Below are 14,664 nucleotides of genomic sequence, written 5' to 3' on the forward strand. Positions count from 1 at the left end.
GGACCTAATGCCAGGGGCTTAAGTGGAGAGGAAATGTTTTGAGAATGATGAGGGCAATGAATATACAAATGTGCTTTACACAATTGATGTATGTATCGATTGTGATAAGAGTTGTATAAGCCCCTAATAAAATGATTTAAAAAAATTTCACAGAGGAAAAAAAGAAAAAAAATACATATCTTCTTGGGTTTAGTATGTGAAACACACATAGCCAGTGCTTTTCCCCCCAAACACCTGAAAGTATGAGGGAACTCCAAAAAGTTCATGGAAAAAGGCAAGTATAATACAATGGTGTTTTTACATCAAGGTTTTGAAGCTGCTGTGTACAGTACTCTTTTAAAAGTATTTGTGTGCCACAAGAACACGTGCAAAGTATACTTTCTGGAAAGCAAGGCACTGTGGATTAATTAATGGAAAAGTCAAGTTTTAAAAAAGAGCAGTTTTAATTTTTTGAGGAAAAACTGACCTATGAACTTTCATTTTTCAACAAAATCGGTTTTAAAGAAGCTATTTTAAGGAACAGTAGAGAAGATATTGACTAGATTCTGAAGAGAATGTCTAGCAAAGAATTCGAATTATGTTAACAGGTATCTCCCACTCACCTCGCCCCCATCAAGGGAAATAGGTAATTCTAATCCTTGTTTGTAGCTTCTAAGTAAATTGTAGGCATCATTTAGTGAAACTAATAGTCCCTTTGTGTTTCAGTTTCATCTATAAAAGGGCAATATTATCTCTCCTTCATAGGTTTGTTAGAAGAATAGAGTTAATACATATTAAGTGCTAATTATTATGTGTAAATAAGTTTTCACTTAAAAACAAAAAAAACTCCCTGCCATCAAATTGATTCCGACTCATAGTGACCCTGCAGGATAGGATACAGAACTGCCCCCATTGGTTTCCGGGACTGCAACTCTTTACTGAGAGTAGAAACCCTCATCTTTCTCCCACTGAGCACTTGATGGTTTCAAACTGCTGACCTTGAGGTACTCACAATACCACCAGGGCTTCTAGTTCTTCATTAGTAGAGATAAAAAATAAAAAAAACTCAAAATTTAATTTTTACAACAATGTTACTCTATATCCTAGAAAACTGTCACCACCGAGGACCAGGGTTGAGAGCATTACTTGACTGATAGTCGGCAAACCATCTTCTCCCAGTTCTTGAACCATCCGCTGTTTCCACCTCTCCACACAGAAGATCTGTTCTGATGTCATGGTCTGCTGCAGGACCCGGGTCACACTTGGGACCGTATTCCTTTGCACAGGGATTTTCAATGGAATGGAAAGGTCGCTTGTTGCATGTGATCTTTTCCCTGGATTTAGGAGAGGAAACCAGTTCTGTGGAACCTTTGTTTTCTCTTCTTGCTTTGGGGCCTTGTGCGTACTCACAGGTCCATAGAGTAAAGCATCTTCCTCAAACAGCGATTCTGGGGTTCAAGCCTGGCTTTTGAATGACAACACAGAACGTACTAAATCAGAGTATTTTTCTTGTTCTATTTCATAAGACTTCACTTTTTTCTTCCCTCCTCATGAATGAGAACTAGAGAAACCCACACAAGGGGCTGGTTCCACCGAGAACCGTCTTGAATTTCTGAGCTGCCTGTAAATTGTCTGAAAAACCTTCATCTTTAGAGTTTTTTTAAAATTTCACTTCCCTTTAGTCTATCTGCAATGCCGATGGCCTTTTCCCCTTGCATTCCTCAGCAGTCACAAGGCTGCGACTTGGCAGGTATCAGTTCTATCCTATCTTACACAGTCTCTATGAGTCAGAATCGACTCGATGGTGGTCAATTAATTTTGCTCTTGTTTCAGCACCTGTACAATCTAATAAACAGCTGATGCTCAAACTGAATGGATGAATAACTATTTCCAAAGACTGTCTGAGTCTGGAGATGAAAACAGGAAAGGGTAACGTGCTTCACTGCAGAACAATAAACCACGCTGATTACACAGAGGAGAGAAAGAGTTAAAACGTGAGGACGAATTTAAAGCAGTCAACCGATGACATTACACCCTTATTCCAGCAATGCTTACAGGATTTCATGTACTTGCTTTCACACTCTTCATTACAATCTCTGACTATGTCAAATAAAACCAAATCTTCTTAATGTAATGGCAAAATTTTTTTACTCCTTCCAGAGCTGTACTATGATAAGATGAGAGGCTTCAAAAGTTCTTAGGAAAATTCCATTGTCTTCTCCTAAATTAGATCAATAATAATCAAGTAACCCTTACTATGACAGGATACAGCCCCCCACCCCACCCCACCCCATCCCAAAATGGAAAGAAGCTCCGCTGGGCAGTGTTCATAGTACACATTCTCCCCACTAGGCAAGCATCAAGCAACTCATTCTGAGTTAGTGCACCCAGTGGCAGCATCTGAAAAAGTTCTCTCTGGTCACAGTTCATATTTTCATAAAAGCACTTTCGCTCGAACCTCATTTTTTCAGGGTGGTCGAGTTAAGAGATCAGCTTGCAGCTGTGAAATTTTGTTTCCTGCTTGGGAAGAATGCCACAGAAACTGTCATAATGTTGAACACAGCTTACAAGGACAGCACTATGGGAAAAACTCAAGTGTCCGAGTGGTTTTCTCTTTTCAAAATGGTGAAATATCAATTGATGACAAACCTCATTCTGGACATCCGTCGACTTTCCAAATGGATGAAAATGTCGACTGTTAATCCAGCTTTCTATTTAGAGGGTCTGAAAAGATTGCATTTAACAGTGTGCAACATAAAAGGCCTGAAATATGGCATACAGGGGACTTGTTTTGCCACCCCAACAATGCACCTGCTCATGCAGCCATCTCAGTGTGCCAGTTGTTGGCAAAAAATAGCATGCCTCCCTTGCCCCACACACCTTACTCACCTGAACTCATTCCATGTGACTTCTTTTTGTTTCCACAAATGAAAAGGGACATGAAAGGACAGGGATTTGGTGATATAGAAGAGGTGAAGAAAAAAAATGAGGGAGGTGCTGTCAGCCATCCAAACATGAGTTTCAAAAATGTTTCCAAGAATGGCATCGTCAATTTGACAAATGTATTAAGTGTAATGGAGAGTACTTTGAAGGTGATAAAGTTGTTTTGTAGAAAAATTTAAATACATAGTTTTGGGGGAAAAAATCCTTTTTTTTTTTTTTTTGTTTGGTGAGGGTGGTGGTGGTGTTGGTGTTACCCCTCGTATACTTCATGAGTTCTGGTATCAAAGTTGGTTAGGCACTGGCCTGCTAAGTGCAGGGTTGGTGGGTCAAACCTACCAGCCACTGGAAGGAGACAGATGAGGCTGTCTACTCCATACAGATTTATAGTTTCAAAAATCCTGAGCAGTCATCTCTGTCCTGTAGTCCCCATCTGAGTACCCATTGGATCGACTTGAAGGCATCAACTCGATTTTGGTTAAGAAATCGCAGGATCAAATTCTCTGAGAGAGCCAGGGCCTTAACATCTTCTGTACACAAGCTCTTTCATACCACTCTCACTAGCCCTCATTAAGGAACGAGCGAAGTAAAACCTTTCAGACGTGTTCATATTTATTTATATTAGAATCATGATCGTACCTCTTTGGAAAGCTACCTAGGTCTTTTGAGAATGTGAAACATAACACTTTGTCTACATTGTGTGCTATATGATTTCCATATTAAACACATGTAATAATAGTTTATGGCTTGCATAGAAGAACAACAAGCGGTCGCAGGCCAAGCTGTGCTACAATTTTTTTTTCACAATCAAAAAACAAAAGCCAGTGTCTCCTTAATAACCTCAGGCATGTCTAAAATGCTGAAATGTTCACTGTGGGATGCAATGTTGATTATATGAAATGTAAACTCCCACCTAATTTACAATAAAAAAATCATTATTGAAAAATAGGGCTAGATGACTACAAGCTACCTTACAGAAAGATTCATTTTCATTTCCAAGGTACAAACTATCCCCACCATGACAGATTTTCAGGTTACCAAAAGTGTACCAGCTATCCTGCCAGGCTCCTGACACTGTACCAGCCAGCTCCTGTGAGGGAGGCTGGCCGGGGATCTAGGACGTCCATCCCCTTTTCTCAAGCAGAGGACTTGTACTAAATAAACCTCAGCAAGGGCCCAGGGCCCCTCTGATCCTCCTGTCTGAGTTGAATGTGGCTCCTTACTCCTGCCACCTGCTCTCTAGGGTTCTGATTTGGAAAACGGTTCTCCTTAAGGCTAAGAACCAACAAGCCTGACTTCCAGATGAGATCAGTTCTCCAAATGCCCGCTGGCTGGTTTCCAACAGTAGGCAGGTCTACTTACTATTCACAAAATGCCTGTATTTGAGCTGGGGGCTTCCTTGGGCCCTCTTAGATGATTCTGCCAACTTCAGCCAGCCTCTGCAGCCTTTTGTACCAACTACCCAATTACAGATTCACTCTGTGGAAAGGAATCTCGTCGTGCATGCCTTGTTTGCCCTCCCTTCCCATGGGCCTTTGTACACAGAAAATCAAACCACTGCCACTTAGTCCAATTCCATTCAGCACAGTGCCTCGATAAGGTTTCCAAGACAGTCTCATTGTTCTCCTTTGGAGTGGTTGGCTGGTGGGTTTGAACTTCCGAGCTTGCTATTAGCAGCCCAATAACTATCCCACAGTGCCACTCTGGCTCCTTTTTCCTTGTGAGCCAATATCCCCTATATCTGCATGCTCATTTTCTCAGTCTCAACAGGCAGCAAGCTTTAGCATTGGTGGTGGTGCAGTTAGTTAAGTGTTGGCCTGTGATCTGCATGGTCAGCCGTTCAAATCCACCAGCAACTCTGCAAGAGGAAGACTGGGCTTTCCAGTTTCACAGTTAAGAGTTACAGTCTCGGAAACCCACAGGGGTCGCTCTGAGTCAGCACTGACTTGATGGCAGTGAGTACATAGTTATCATATTACAGGAATCTGGTTGTCAGGCAAGTGGGGTAGGGCAACAAGAACTGGTTGGCCAAAATTACTAATAAATGTAGTCCTGTTAGAAATTCTTTAAATCACCTTACTTTAGTAACAGACCTTCTCTAGCATATTTAATGTGCTGTTATACAGCTAAGTGATTAGATCAAAAAGAAGACCAAAACATCTTCTAAGATGCTCAAAAACAAAAAATTCTGAATAATTCCATTAATATAAAAAGCACATATATAGGGCATTAATTTTTTGTAAAAAGCTACATTTTTTCAGTCACTGGACAGTGTTAAAAATTCATATCCTGGGGGGGCTCCAAAAAAAGATAAGAAAAAAAGAACATTTAGAAATACGGAGAGAATGCTAAGGCATCGTTACTCAAGCATGATTCAGCTGTGGGGCATGAACCTCACCTGTTCTGTGGAGGACAGGGGACGGGTATGGTTTGCCCCCTGTTTTCTGGTTAATCAATCTGGAAACGTAGGGAAGAAAGCTTTAAGGTGGTGGAAGTTCAGGAGCTCTTACCTGTACATTTGTAGTCGGAGGCTACCCCTTTCAGCACAGCATCAAAGATGGACACTTCTACTCGCTGCTTCCGGGGGTGACAGCTCAGCAGCAAGGAAGGCTGAGACACCACAAAGTACAGAAAAGGCTCTAGCTGCTGGTCGCCGGTTCCTCTTCGCCCGGGCTGCCGCACAATAGTTACACCGAGTGCCTGTCTAGCTGACGACCTGGCAGATGCATGGAGGCTATCAAGAGAGAGGGCTCCTATTTTCTTCCCCGAGGGGAACGAAATACGACTGCTTAGGAGATCATCTGCGGTCACCGAGGAAACACATGCCTGGCGGGGCTTGGCCACATCTTCTGAGTCCACTTCTGGGACATGTAAAGAACTCCTGCCTGCTTTCTCGTTGTCCTTCTGTTCTGGTGGCTTGGATTTGGGCAAGGCTGTGCGGGAGTAAGTCATCAGGGAGATTCTACTTGCAGTGATAAATATGTCGAAGGGAATAAACTGTAGATTCTTGACGATGGACGACTGGCGTGAGGGGCGGGCGATGCGGTGCTGGCTGGTCCCGCTGTGCTGCTCAATTTGCACGATCCGGATTTTGACGCTGTCGCTGCCAATCCCACTGTCCTGGGCGCCGCTGTACCGAGAGGAGGTTTCGGCCATGCTGGCATCAAATGTATCCATCTTTTTCTGTTCTTGTTTGGAGATCTGTAAGGACAACAAAACGTTTCAAACGAGTCAACATTGGGTTATTTTCTGAACAAGGTTATATAAACATGTTGTTGAAAGGGGATTTAAAAAAATATGTCGTGGGTAAATTGTAACAGACTAAACACACAACTCTCAACATGGCAAGGAATATTTCACCCCAAATAAAAAAGCATCATATATACATATCTATCATTAAAGTAGATGTGTGAATATCACTCTCTGCTTAAATTAATAGTTATTGAGCTCAAAGGATAGATATGTCTCCATAAAGAATCATACCAGCATTCGTTGTACAAAGTCATCTAATGAAATCCTCCTAAATCACTGAGTGAAATTATGTTTTGGGTAGTTTGGGTTCTGTTGCGCATGCCTGTTACAAAAAACACTGATTTGCAGGTTTGGGGAGAGTATGACAGTCAGGTGGGAGTGAGCAGTCCTCAGGCGTGACGGACAAAGAAGACTAAGCGAAAATACAGGTTGGCCACTAAAGAGATGCATGGAACAGGGTAGATTTAAATGATGACAGCAAACATAAATAATCAAAGCTCTTGAAGGTGGGTTTTTCCTTTGTGCAGGAAAGACTACTTGTTTTCACAGCTTTCCATCCAGGGACTAACTGTCCACATAGAGAACAAAGGGCATCTTGGTGCAGCAACAGCTATGGTCACCGTGGCAGCACAACTCCACACCGTCAGGGGCTTGAGCTGTGGCCCTTTCTTAGGTGTTCTAGCCCAGTGAGGGGTCCGGTTAGTCTGATTTTACAGCTGAGGAAACTGAGGCTTCAAGGGATTCATCTATAGGTCCAAGGTCAGACAGCTAGTGGCCTAGGGGAACATGATATTAGTATTCCCAGAGCACTATCGTACTTATCACAAAGTAAAGATAAATCACTGTGTGCTAACGGTGAGCTGCTTGAATAAACGAATGTACACATTGAACAAAAATACACAGTAAAATAGAAATTAAGGAAATTGTTATCAAAGACCACTTGTTTTTAAAGATGTATGCTTACTACAAAAAGTGCAAGTCTACCTCCAGGTTCATTACCAACTAGGAATTCTCAAGTAACATTTAAAAAAATCAGGTGTGTCCATGATGCTCACCTTCCTGACACAATCGCTGAAGACAGAGTGGGTGCATAGGCAATTGGGGTGAAGAAAGCTAATGGTGCCCGGCTATCAAAAGACAGAGCGTCCAGGGTCTTAAAGGCTTGAAGGTAAAACAAAGCAGCCGTCTAGCTAGGAAGCAACAAAGCCCACATGGAAGAAACACACCAGCCTGTGTGATCATGAGGTGTTGAAGGGATCAGGTATCAGCCATCAAAGAACAAAAAATCATATCATTGTGAATGAGGGGGAGTGCAGAGTGGAGATCCAACGCCCATCTGTAGGCAAGTGGACATCCCCTTATGGAAGGGTCACAGGGAGGAGGCGAGCCAGTCAGGGTGCACTGTAGCAATGATAAAACATACAACTCTCCTCTAGTTCCTAAATGCTTCCCTGACCCCCAGTATCATGATCCCAATTCTACCTTACAAATCTGGCTAGACCAGAGGATGTACACTGGTACAGATAGGAACTGGAAACAGGGAATCCAGGACGTATGATCCTTTCAGGACCAGTGTTGAGAGTGGCGATACTGGGAGTGTACAGGGAGGGTGGGGTAGAAAGCAGGAACCGATTACAGGGATCTACATATAAGCTCCTCCTTGGGGGACAGACAACAGAAAAGTGGGTGAAGGGAGATGTCATACAGTGTAAGATATGACAAAATAACAATTTATAAATTATCAAGGGTTCATGAGGGAGGGATGGTGGGGAGGGAGGGGGAAAAATGAGGAGCTGATGCCAGGGGCTTAGGTGGAGAGCAAATGTTTTGAGAATAATGAGGGTAATGAATGTACAAATGTGCTTTACACAATTGATGTATGTATGGATTGCGATATGAGTTGTATGAGCCCCCAATAAAATGAATAAAAAATAAATTAAAAAGAAAAGAAAATTAGGTGTGTACATAGTATAGAATTTGCCGGGAAGCATTATAAACTGCATATATGCAGGAAAAAACCCACAAAAATTTGCTTTGAGTCCCATCAAGAACTCAAGCTGTATCAATGATTTTTATCCTCACAATCAGAAAAGGCAGCTACAATTACCACATGAGTAGTGCGTATTTTCTTTTTGAGATTTAGTTTGGTATTTAAATTCTAGCCTCTCCTTCTTGAAAGTGAATTAAGTGTCCCCATATGTGTGAACACAGAGAAACAAACCACCTGTGGAGAAAGATAAAGAAACGGCAGGTCCAGCCTTATCGTGTGTTGAGGTTGTCACATTAGACTCTAGTGAATGTCAAGTGGTGTGATCTTGAGATATAAATAACCAGCAGGGGCTATCTGCTCAGGTCACACAGGTTACTGAACAGAAGTCAGATGGTAACTAATTCTAGTCACTCCTGAGCCACGAGGAATTTGAACCACTGATCCAGAGATGAAAGACGCTGACGCTCATTGAAGGAGGGGTGGATGTGTGTGTGTGGGGGGTAGGTGCTGTAGGATGGGGTTGGTGTGGGGGGGTGGTGGGTGGGGGCTGGGGGGGCGGGTGGTGGGGGGACAGCTTTTCCCAGTACCAGAAGACTCAATTCTTAAATTTGGGTTAAAAGTCACAACTTCCTCCATTTCTCTATACTCTGAACTATTTGTAGCCTGAAATAAATAAGCTGATGATTTTTGGATTGTCACCAGTCCCTGCAGATTTATCTAATATATCCAAATGGATCGGGTCTGCTATTCAGAAAAGGTTTACAGTTCCTTACTGGTGCGAGGCCCTAAGGTTGGGCATGGATTTACCACTCCTTGGGGTGAGGGTGGGGGTGGGGTAGAGTTCACAGTGTAAGAACTCTGAAAATAACTTTTGGTTTATTGCTGTCCAAGGGGACTCATAATTTAAGCTGTCAAAAATCACAATCTCAGCTTGCTGAGCGTTGAGGGCAGCAGCAACATGTATCTCTGGGCAGTGCTGTTACATCAGCTCTCCCACTCTTTACCTAACTCATTTAAAATGAACAATAAAAGTTTTCTTTAATTAGCTACTGGTGTGCATTAACATGATCATGATTAAACCATAAAAACCAACTGTACATTATGCTGGTCCCCTAGTCCATATGTTTTGAATTACTCTGTTTGAAAATGTACTTTGCGTCCCTTTTAAAAGTTCGACCTTCTGCTTTCAGAGAATGAAATGCATATTACTGTAGTGAAGAAGATAATGTTTCAGACCTCCAGGCATATATTAAACACACTGGCAGCACTTGAGACAAAATGCTTTACTTATTAGATACTTCCTATTCTAAACAGTGTCATCAAAGGCTAAAAACAAAATCCATATAAAAGCTGCACAATGCTTCCACACAGAACCTGTGCCAAAATCCCTGGACTTTCCAACTAATGAGGAAAGGATGTGTACTCTTAACATATGAATGTAAGATTTTCCAAGCATTCACTTTAGGAAACGGAGCTATTGATTCCATATGGCTTATGTTAAAAGAAACTGTATTGGTAAAATAACCTTTAAGATATCTGGCATGATAACTATAATTAAACAATATTCAAAGGACTAAAACAAAAGGGAATTTGGTTCCACAATGGCTAATTAAAATAAAATGAAAAAACACAGTATGCCGTCTATCAAGATAAATTGTTATTGTTTAAGAACTCTTTAAATACTGTTAAAATATACTTTCAGATAAAATCTGAAAGAGCTGGAAAAATATTTGTGGCTTAAAAATGGATAGTTTGGTGAAGAAAAAAGTAAAGGACTCTGAAATTTTATGCGGAGATAACAGCTTTAAAGCCTGAGCACAACCAGATGGTACTTAACTCGGAGGAATGCTACAGTTTCACTATCAATGGGTCTCAATATGAGGTTTTCAATAGCTAGGAAAATATGTCAAGTTGATGGTTTACTTTTTAGATGATTTCAGTGCTTTTCCCATCCTTTCACAACTATGTATGGTACTGACCCTAGCCACCTGGGAAAGGTGCTAAAAGCTGTACTAGTATGGAGGCAACTGTAGCTAAGGTCTCCTTGGAATGCACTGGGACAGCTAAGTTTCTTAGCTCACCTTGCAGTGTGGTACGAGACATAGTATTTATTTCAATAGTGGCTCAAACCAAAGAATACATTATAATCATTTCAAATGAAACTAAGATATTCTTAAGAAGCATTTAGGAATGAGGAGAGGTAAGCTCTATTCAAACTCTTTGTTTAGTCATAATATTTTTATAAGCATATTCAAAAGGAAGTCTCATTAATAAAAATATTACAAATACATGGACACTTGTTTTGGGAAAAAAAAACACTTGAAAATGAACAAGGATTCCAACCAATCATTTTATGGTCTTAATGGTCAACAGAAAAGGGCAATTCAGCATTTAAAAGGAAAATTTAACTATATGCCCAACGTTAGCATATCCACATATTTTCCACCTTCTTATCATAATTATGGCTATAAAATGGCAACTCTGAAGTAATGTTTCCAATATGTAACAGACATGCTTTAACACTGATCAGAAGGATTTTTGCCAATCATGAAACCATTGTTCACAGCATCTAAACGATGGGAAAGTCAAGTGTGAAACCACAAAATCAAACTGACAATCACGTTTGTGTATCACTGTGACATTAACCCTAATGCTTCTGCCCTCGCTAAAATGTAATGGTGCTTTCAAACCAGTAAACATCTTGTCTATCTTACAAAATCAAATAGAGTAAAAAAAATGGTTACAATATTTTAATGATTTCACACAAATGGAATTACAGAGCAGATCTTTTCTAACTTGGGAAGAAAAAAAGTATCTTGTTGTCTAAACATTTGCAAACACTTTTGTCTGTACTGGTGAGAAGCCCCTTGCTTTGGGATGTGGTGGGTTGATGCTGCTGGGAGAGGCTTTTACAGTCCCTTTAACACAGTGATAGTTTACACTGGAAACTTCACATAAATAACAAATGTTTGGAATAATCAGAAACACTCCCTTCCAACCTTATAAATTAATTTAATCAAGGAACTGACAAAAGTTGGTTTTTTGTAAGTCTCAAGTTTCCAATGATATCACTATTAAACTTCATAAAACTTTTATCATTTTTAGAAGAATTGTCATTTTAACCCATTGATGTGCTGGGTTAAATTTATCTTCGCAGATTAAACTGAATTTTAAAAAGCAATGTAAAGACTACATTGACTTGATTATAAAACACCTCCTTTAGGGCCTCTAATTAATTGTATTTCTGATGGAAACAAACAAACAAACTTGAATATGCACGTGTGCACGTGGGGACTATAGGGGACAGAGTGCGAGAAAGCAAGGGCTTTTTATGTTTCATTTCTCTAAGGGGAATGCTACACAAGATCCCACGTAAGTAATATAATTGTTCCCAGTTGGGCAGCCAAAAAAAGTTTGCGCAATACTGCAATAATTATGCAAATGAGCAGAACTAATGATACCCACCATCGCTTAACATAGACTGGTAAGCAGTACTATAGTTTCAACTGCTTCTTTTCATGAAGCTACTTTTCCGGCTCTTTGAAGTAACAGCAAGAGGCCACTCCTGCCAGCTCAGGATCAGTATAAATATTCACATCGAAAGACCAGTGCTAAGTGCAATCAGTGCAATAAAAGCAGCATGGAGATCCTTCAGTCAAGGTTGTGTTTTACTGCAGTCTGTGTTTGGTCTATTGTTCTAATTTAAGCTGTAAATCACAAAAAAGGGGCCAGTGCTAAACTCACTACCATGATAATAGTACTACCAGTATCAGTGCCTATTTCAATATGATAAATGGAAACTAAAACAAAACCCACAAAATTAAAAATCCCAAAAGGTACAGACTGACCCACACATATAGTTAGGTTCAAGTCTGCTACTGAGATTTTTATCTGCACTCCTGACCTTCAGACTTATGTGTTTGGATCTCCCTTTATACATATATGATTTCACAGCATAACCTTATTTGCAATGGCTCATAAGTTCAAGGAAAAAAAATTAGTTCCAGACAAAACTTTGCACAGAAAACCTTAACTTAGAAGCAAATCTTAACTCAGAAGCAACTCTCATTTACTCTCCCCATGTCTCTCCTGTATAATATTGGAATAGGTTGGTCATTTTTGTTCAAGGAGACTAGATCTAATTGATTTATACTAGCGTCAGAGTTTAATTTGACTTGTTTGCTTTTGGTAATGAGTTCAGCTTTTAAAAAATAAAACTTGACACATTCTGGGAATTTGGAGCTTAATCAAAACACATGTCTCCACATCAGAAACAAGCTGCTTTCAAATGGTCCTGATGCTAATTCTTTGAACGTAGCTTCTGTGTGCACAAGGTAACTACTCTTCATATTGATGAAATCCAAAGTTCATTTCACTGAGGTCAATGTGGAAACCATTCGTCCCATGGCTGCGTAAAGAGTTTCAATAGGATTAAATCAGCTGCAAGTCCTCATTATATGAGGGTTTACAATTGTGTCTGAGTTGGAGTCTGTTTCTCATAGAACTTTACCCAGAGACTGACTTAGATCAGCTTCTTAGAGCTGCTCTGATTTTACTGGAAACAACTGTATCACATCAGCCTTTCCCATAAACTTCCCGTAAGATTGAATCAGCCCTGACCCTGAAGCACATGAAAGTCTACTGAGTCTATGTTTAAGAATCACAGAAAAGCATGCATTTAGTTTGGGTGGTGAGGCAGACTTACAACATGCTTACTAACTATGCCAATGAGCCTTGCAACTAGTAACTGGATTTTTGGATAAGAAAACTAAAGTTGAACTTGGAGAAATTCTGGTAGATAAAAAGCTATACAAATTCTTATTCGGTAATTTATCCCCCAAACAACACACAGTGCCCCCACTCCTCCTTCAGAGGTACTATATAGGGTTTATGGAGAAGAAACAAGAAAATAACCTGTTTTTAAAATGATCTGTTCTACAACATGCAGTTCAAATTGCAAAATGTATCTTCAAGTATCTTCTTAATTAATTTTATCCAGTAGCTGGTTTTTAAAGTTAAACAGTAGTTACATATTTAATATACATATTGAACTATTATATGAGGGGGTGTCAAAAATCTCACAGAAAAATGGAATAAAAGAATGCAATTTTCTCATGAACTATTTGAAACCCCTTCATATATTCTCTTTACTAGTTCTAAACAAACCTGGTTTAGATAACTGCTGATTCCTTCAAAGTAAGCCTGGACCTCAGTATTCTCTACTATGTACCTGGGTTTTAAAAAAATCCACCAAGACGTTACAAAATCACAAGCCATTTGAAGTTTTTATTGGTCACCCATAACTTCAGAATGACAGATCAAGACCAAATTGAATTAAAGCCACATATCAACTCTTTCTCTGGGTCATATGCTATCAATACCTTAAAAAGTTATGGCCCTGTGGACTTGGAAACTAAAAGAGTTAAGATGTAGAAGGAAAACATTTGCTCATTCCCTGCCTGCAATGCTTCTTTTCTATTGAAAGAATTTTGTCTCGGTTACTTGATAAAAGTCATCATAAAGCCAATATGACACACATACCCCATACAAACAGCTGTGATCATGTTAACATCTTCCATCAAGTCTTGGAGATTTGAAGTATTTTCTACATCAGGCAACTACTCCTAATAATAGCTGCTAGCTTCATCCCAATAGTAAATTTTCTTTTGCTAACAAGCCCCAGTAATTCTAGCTCTTCTCATAAATACCTCAGCTGGAATGTCCCATCCTGTGTGAAAAATTCTAAGAAAAAAGATGTGTATTTTTCTCTCCTCGGTTATTAAACAGCACCTCTACACTTAAAAAGGTAAGTCTAGAAACGCTTGAAAAATCTTCCTTAAATAACTAAGAATTAAAAATTACAATTTCATGACAGCTGGCATATAATTCCTAGTTGGTCATACTACCAGAATATATCATTAGTACTAAATTTGGGGCAATGATAATAGTATTATCAAATCAGTACCATTAAGGACAAGATTTTTTAATTAAAAGATCATTTTATTGGGGGCTCTTACAACTCTTTATAACAATCCATACATCAATTGTATCAAGCATAATTGTACATATGTTGCCATCATTATTTTTCTAGACATTTACTTTCTACTGAGCCTTTGGTAAGGGACAAGATTATCTTAAGTTTTAAAACTTAACCGACCTCTCTCTAGACCAGTTAAGCAATCAACTGTTTTGATTATTTATTTATTTTAAAATTGGTTTATTGGGGCTCATATAACTCTTATCATAATCCATACATACATACATACAATGTGTCAAGCACGTTTGTACATTTGTTGCCATCATCATTCTCAAAACATTTGCTTTCTACTTGAGCCCTTGGTATCAGCTCCTCATTTCCCCCTCCCTCCCTCCCCGTTCCCCGCTCCCTCATGAACCCTTGATGATTTATAAATTATTATTTTGTCATGTCTTACACTGTCTGACGTCTCCCTTCACCCACTTTTCTGTTGTGTGTCCCCCAGGCAGGGGGGGTTATATGTTGA

General features: G+C 39.8%; 1 protein-coding gene and 1 pseudogene across 1 annotated transcript in view; both read right to left on the reverse strand.

The window, feature by feature from the left end:
- Positions 1–14,664, reverse strand: part of VPS13B (vacuolar protein sorting 13 homolog B) — an 809,204-nt gene that overhangs the window by 227,578 nt on the left and 566,962 nt on the right. Inside the window, exon 32 of the mRNA XM_004697697.2 lies at positions 5,430–6,120. Within this exon, the coding sequence (XP_004697754.1) occupies positions 5,430–6,120 (691 nt within the window). The remainder of the gene's footprint in view (positions 1–5,429; positions 6,121–14,664) is intronic.
- LOC115868192 lies at positions 1,060–4,424 on the reverse strand (annotated as a pseudogene).

Source organism: Echinops telfairi, unplaced genomic scaffold (genome assembly GCF_000313985.2).
Source record: "Echinops telfairi isolate 266 unplaced genomic scaffold, ASM31398v2 ScPeMD7_1;HRSCAF=3_0, whole genome shotgun sequence".
Taxonomy (NCBI): Eukaryota; Metazoa; Chordata; class Mammalia; order Afrosoricida; family Tenrecidae; genus Echinops; species Echinops telfairi.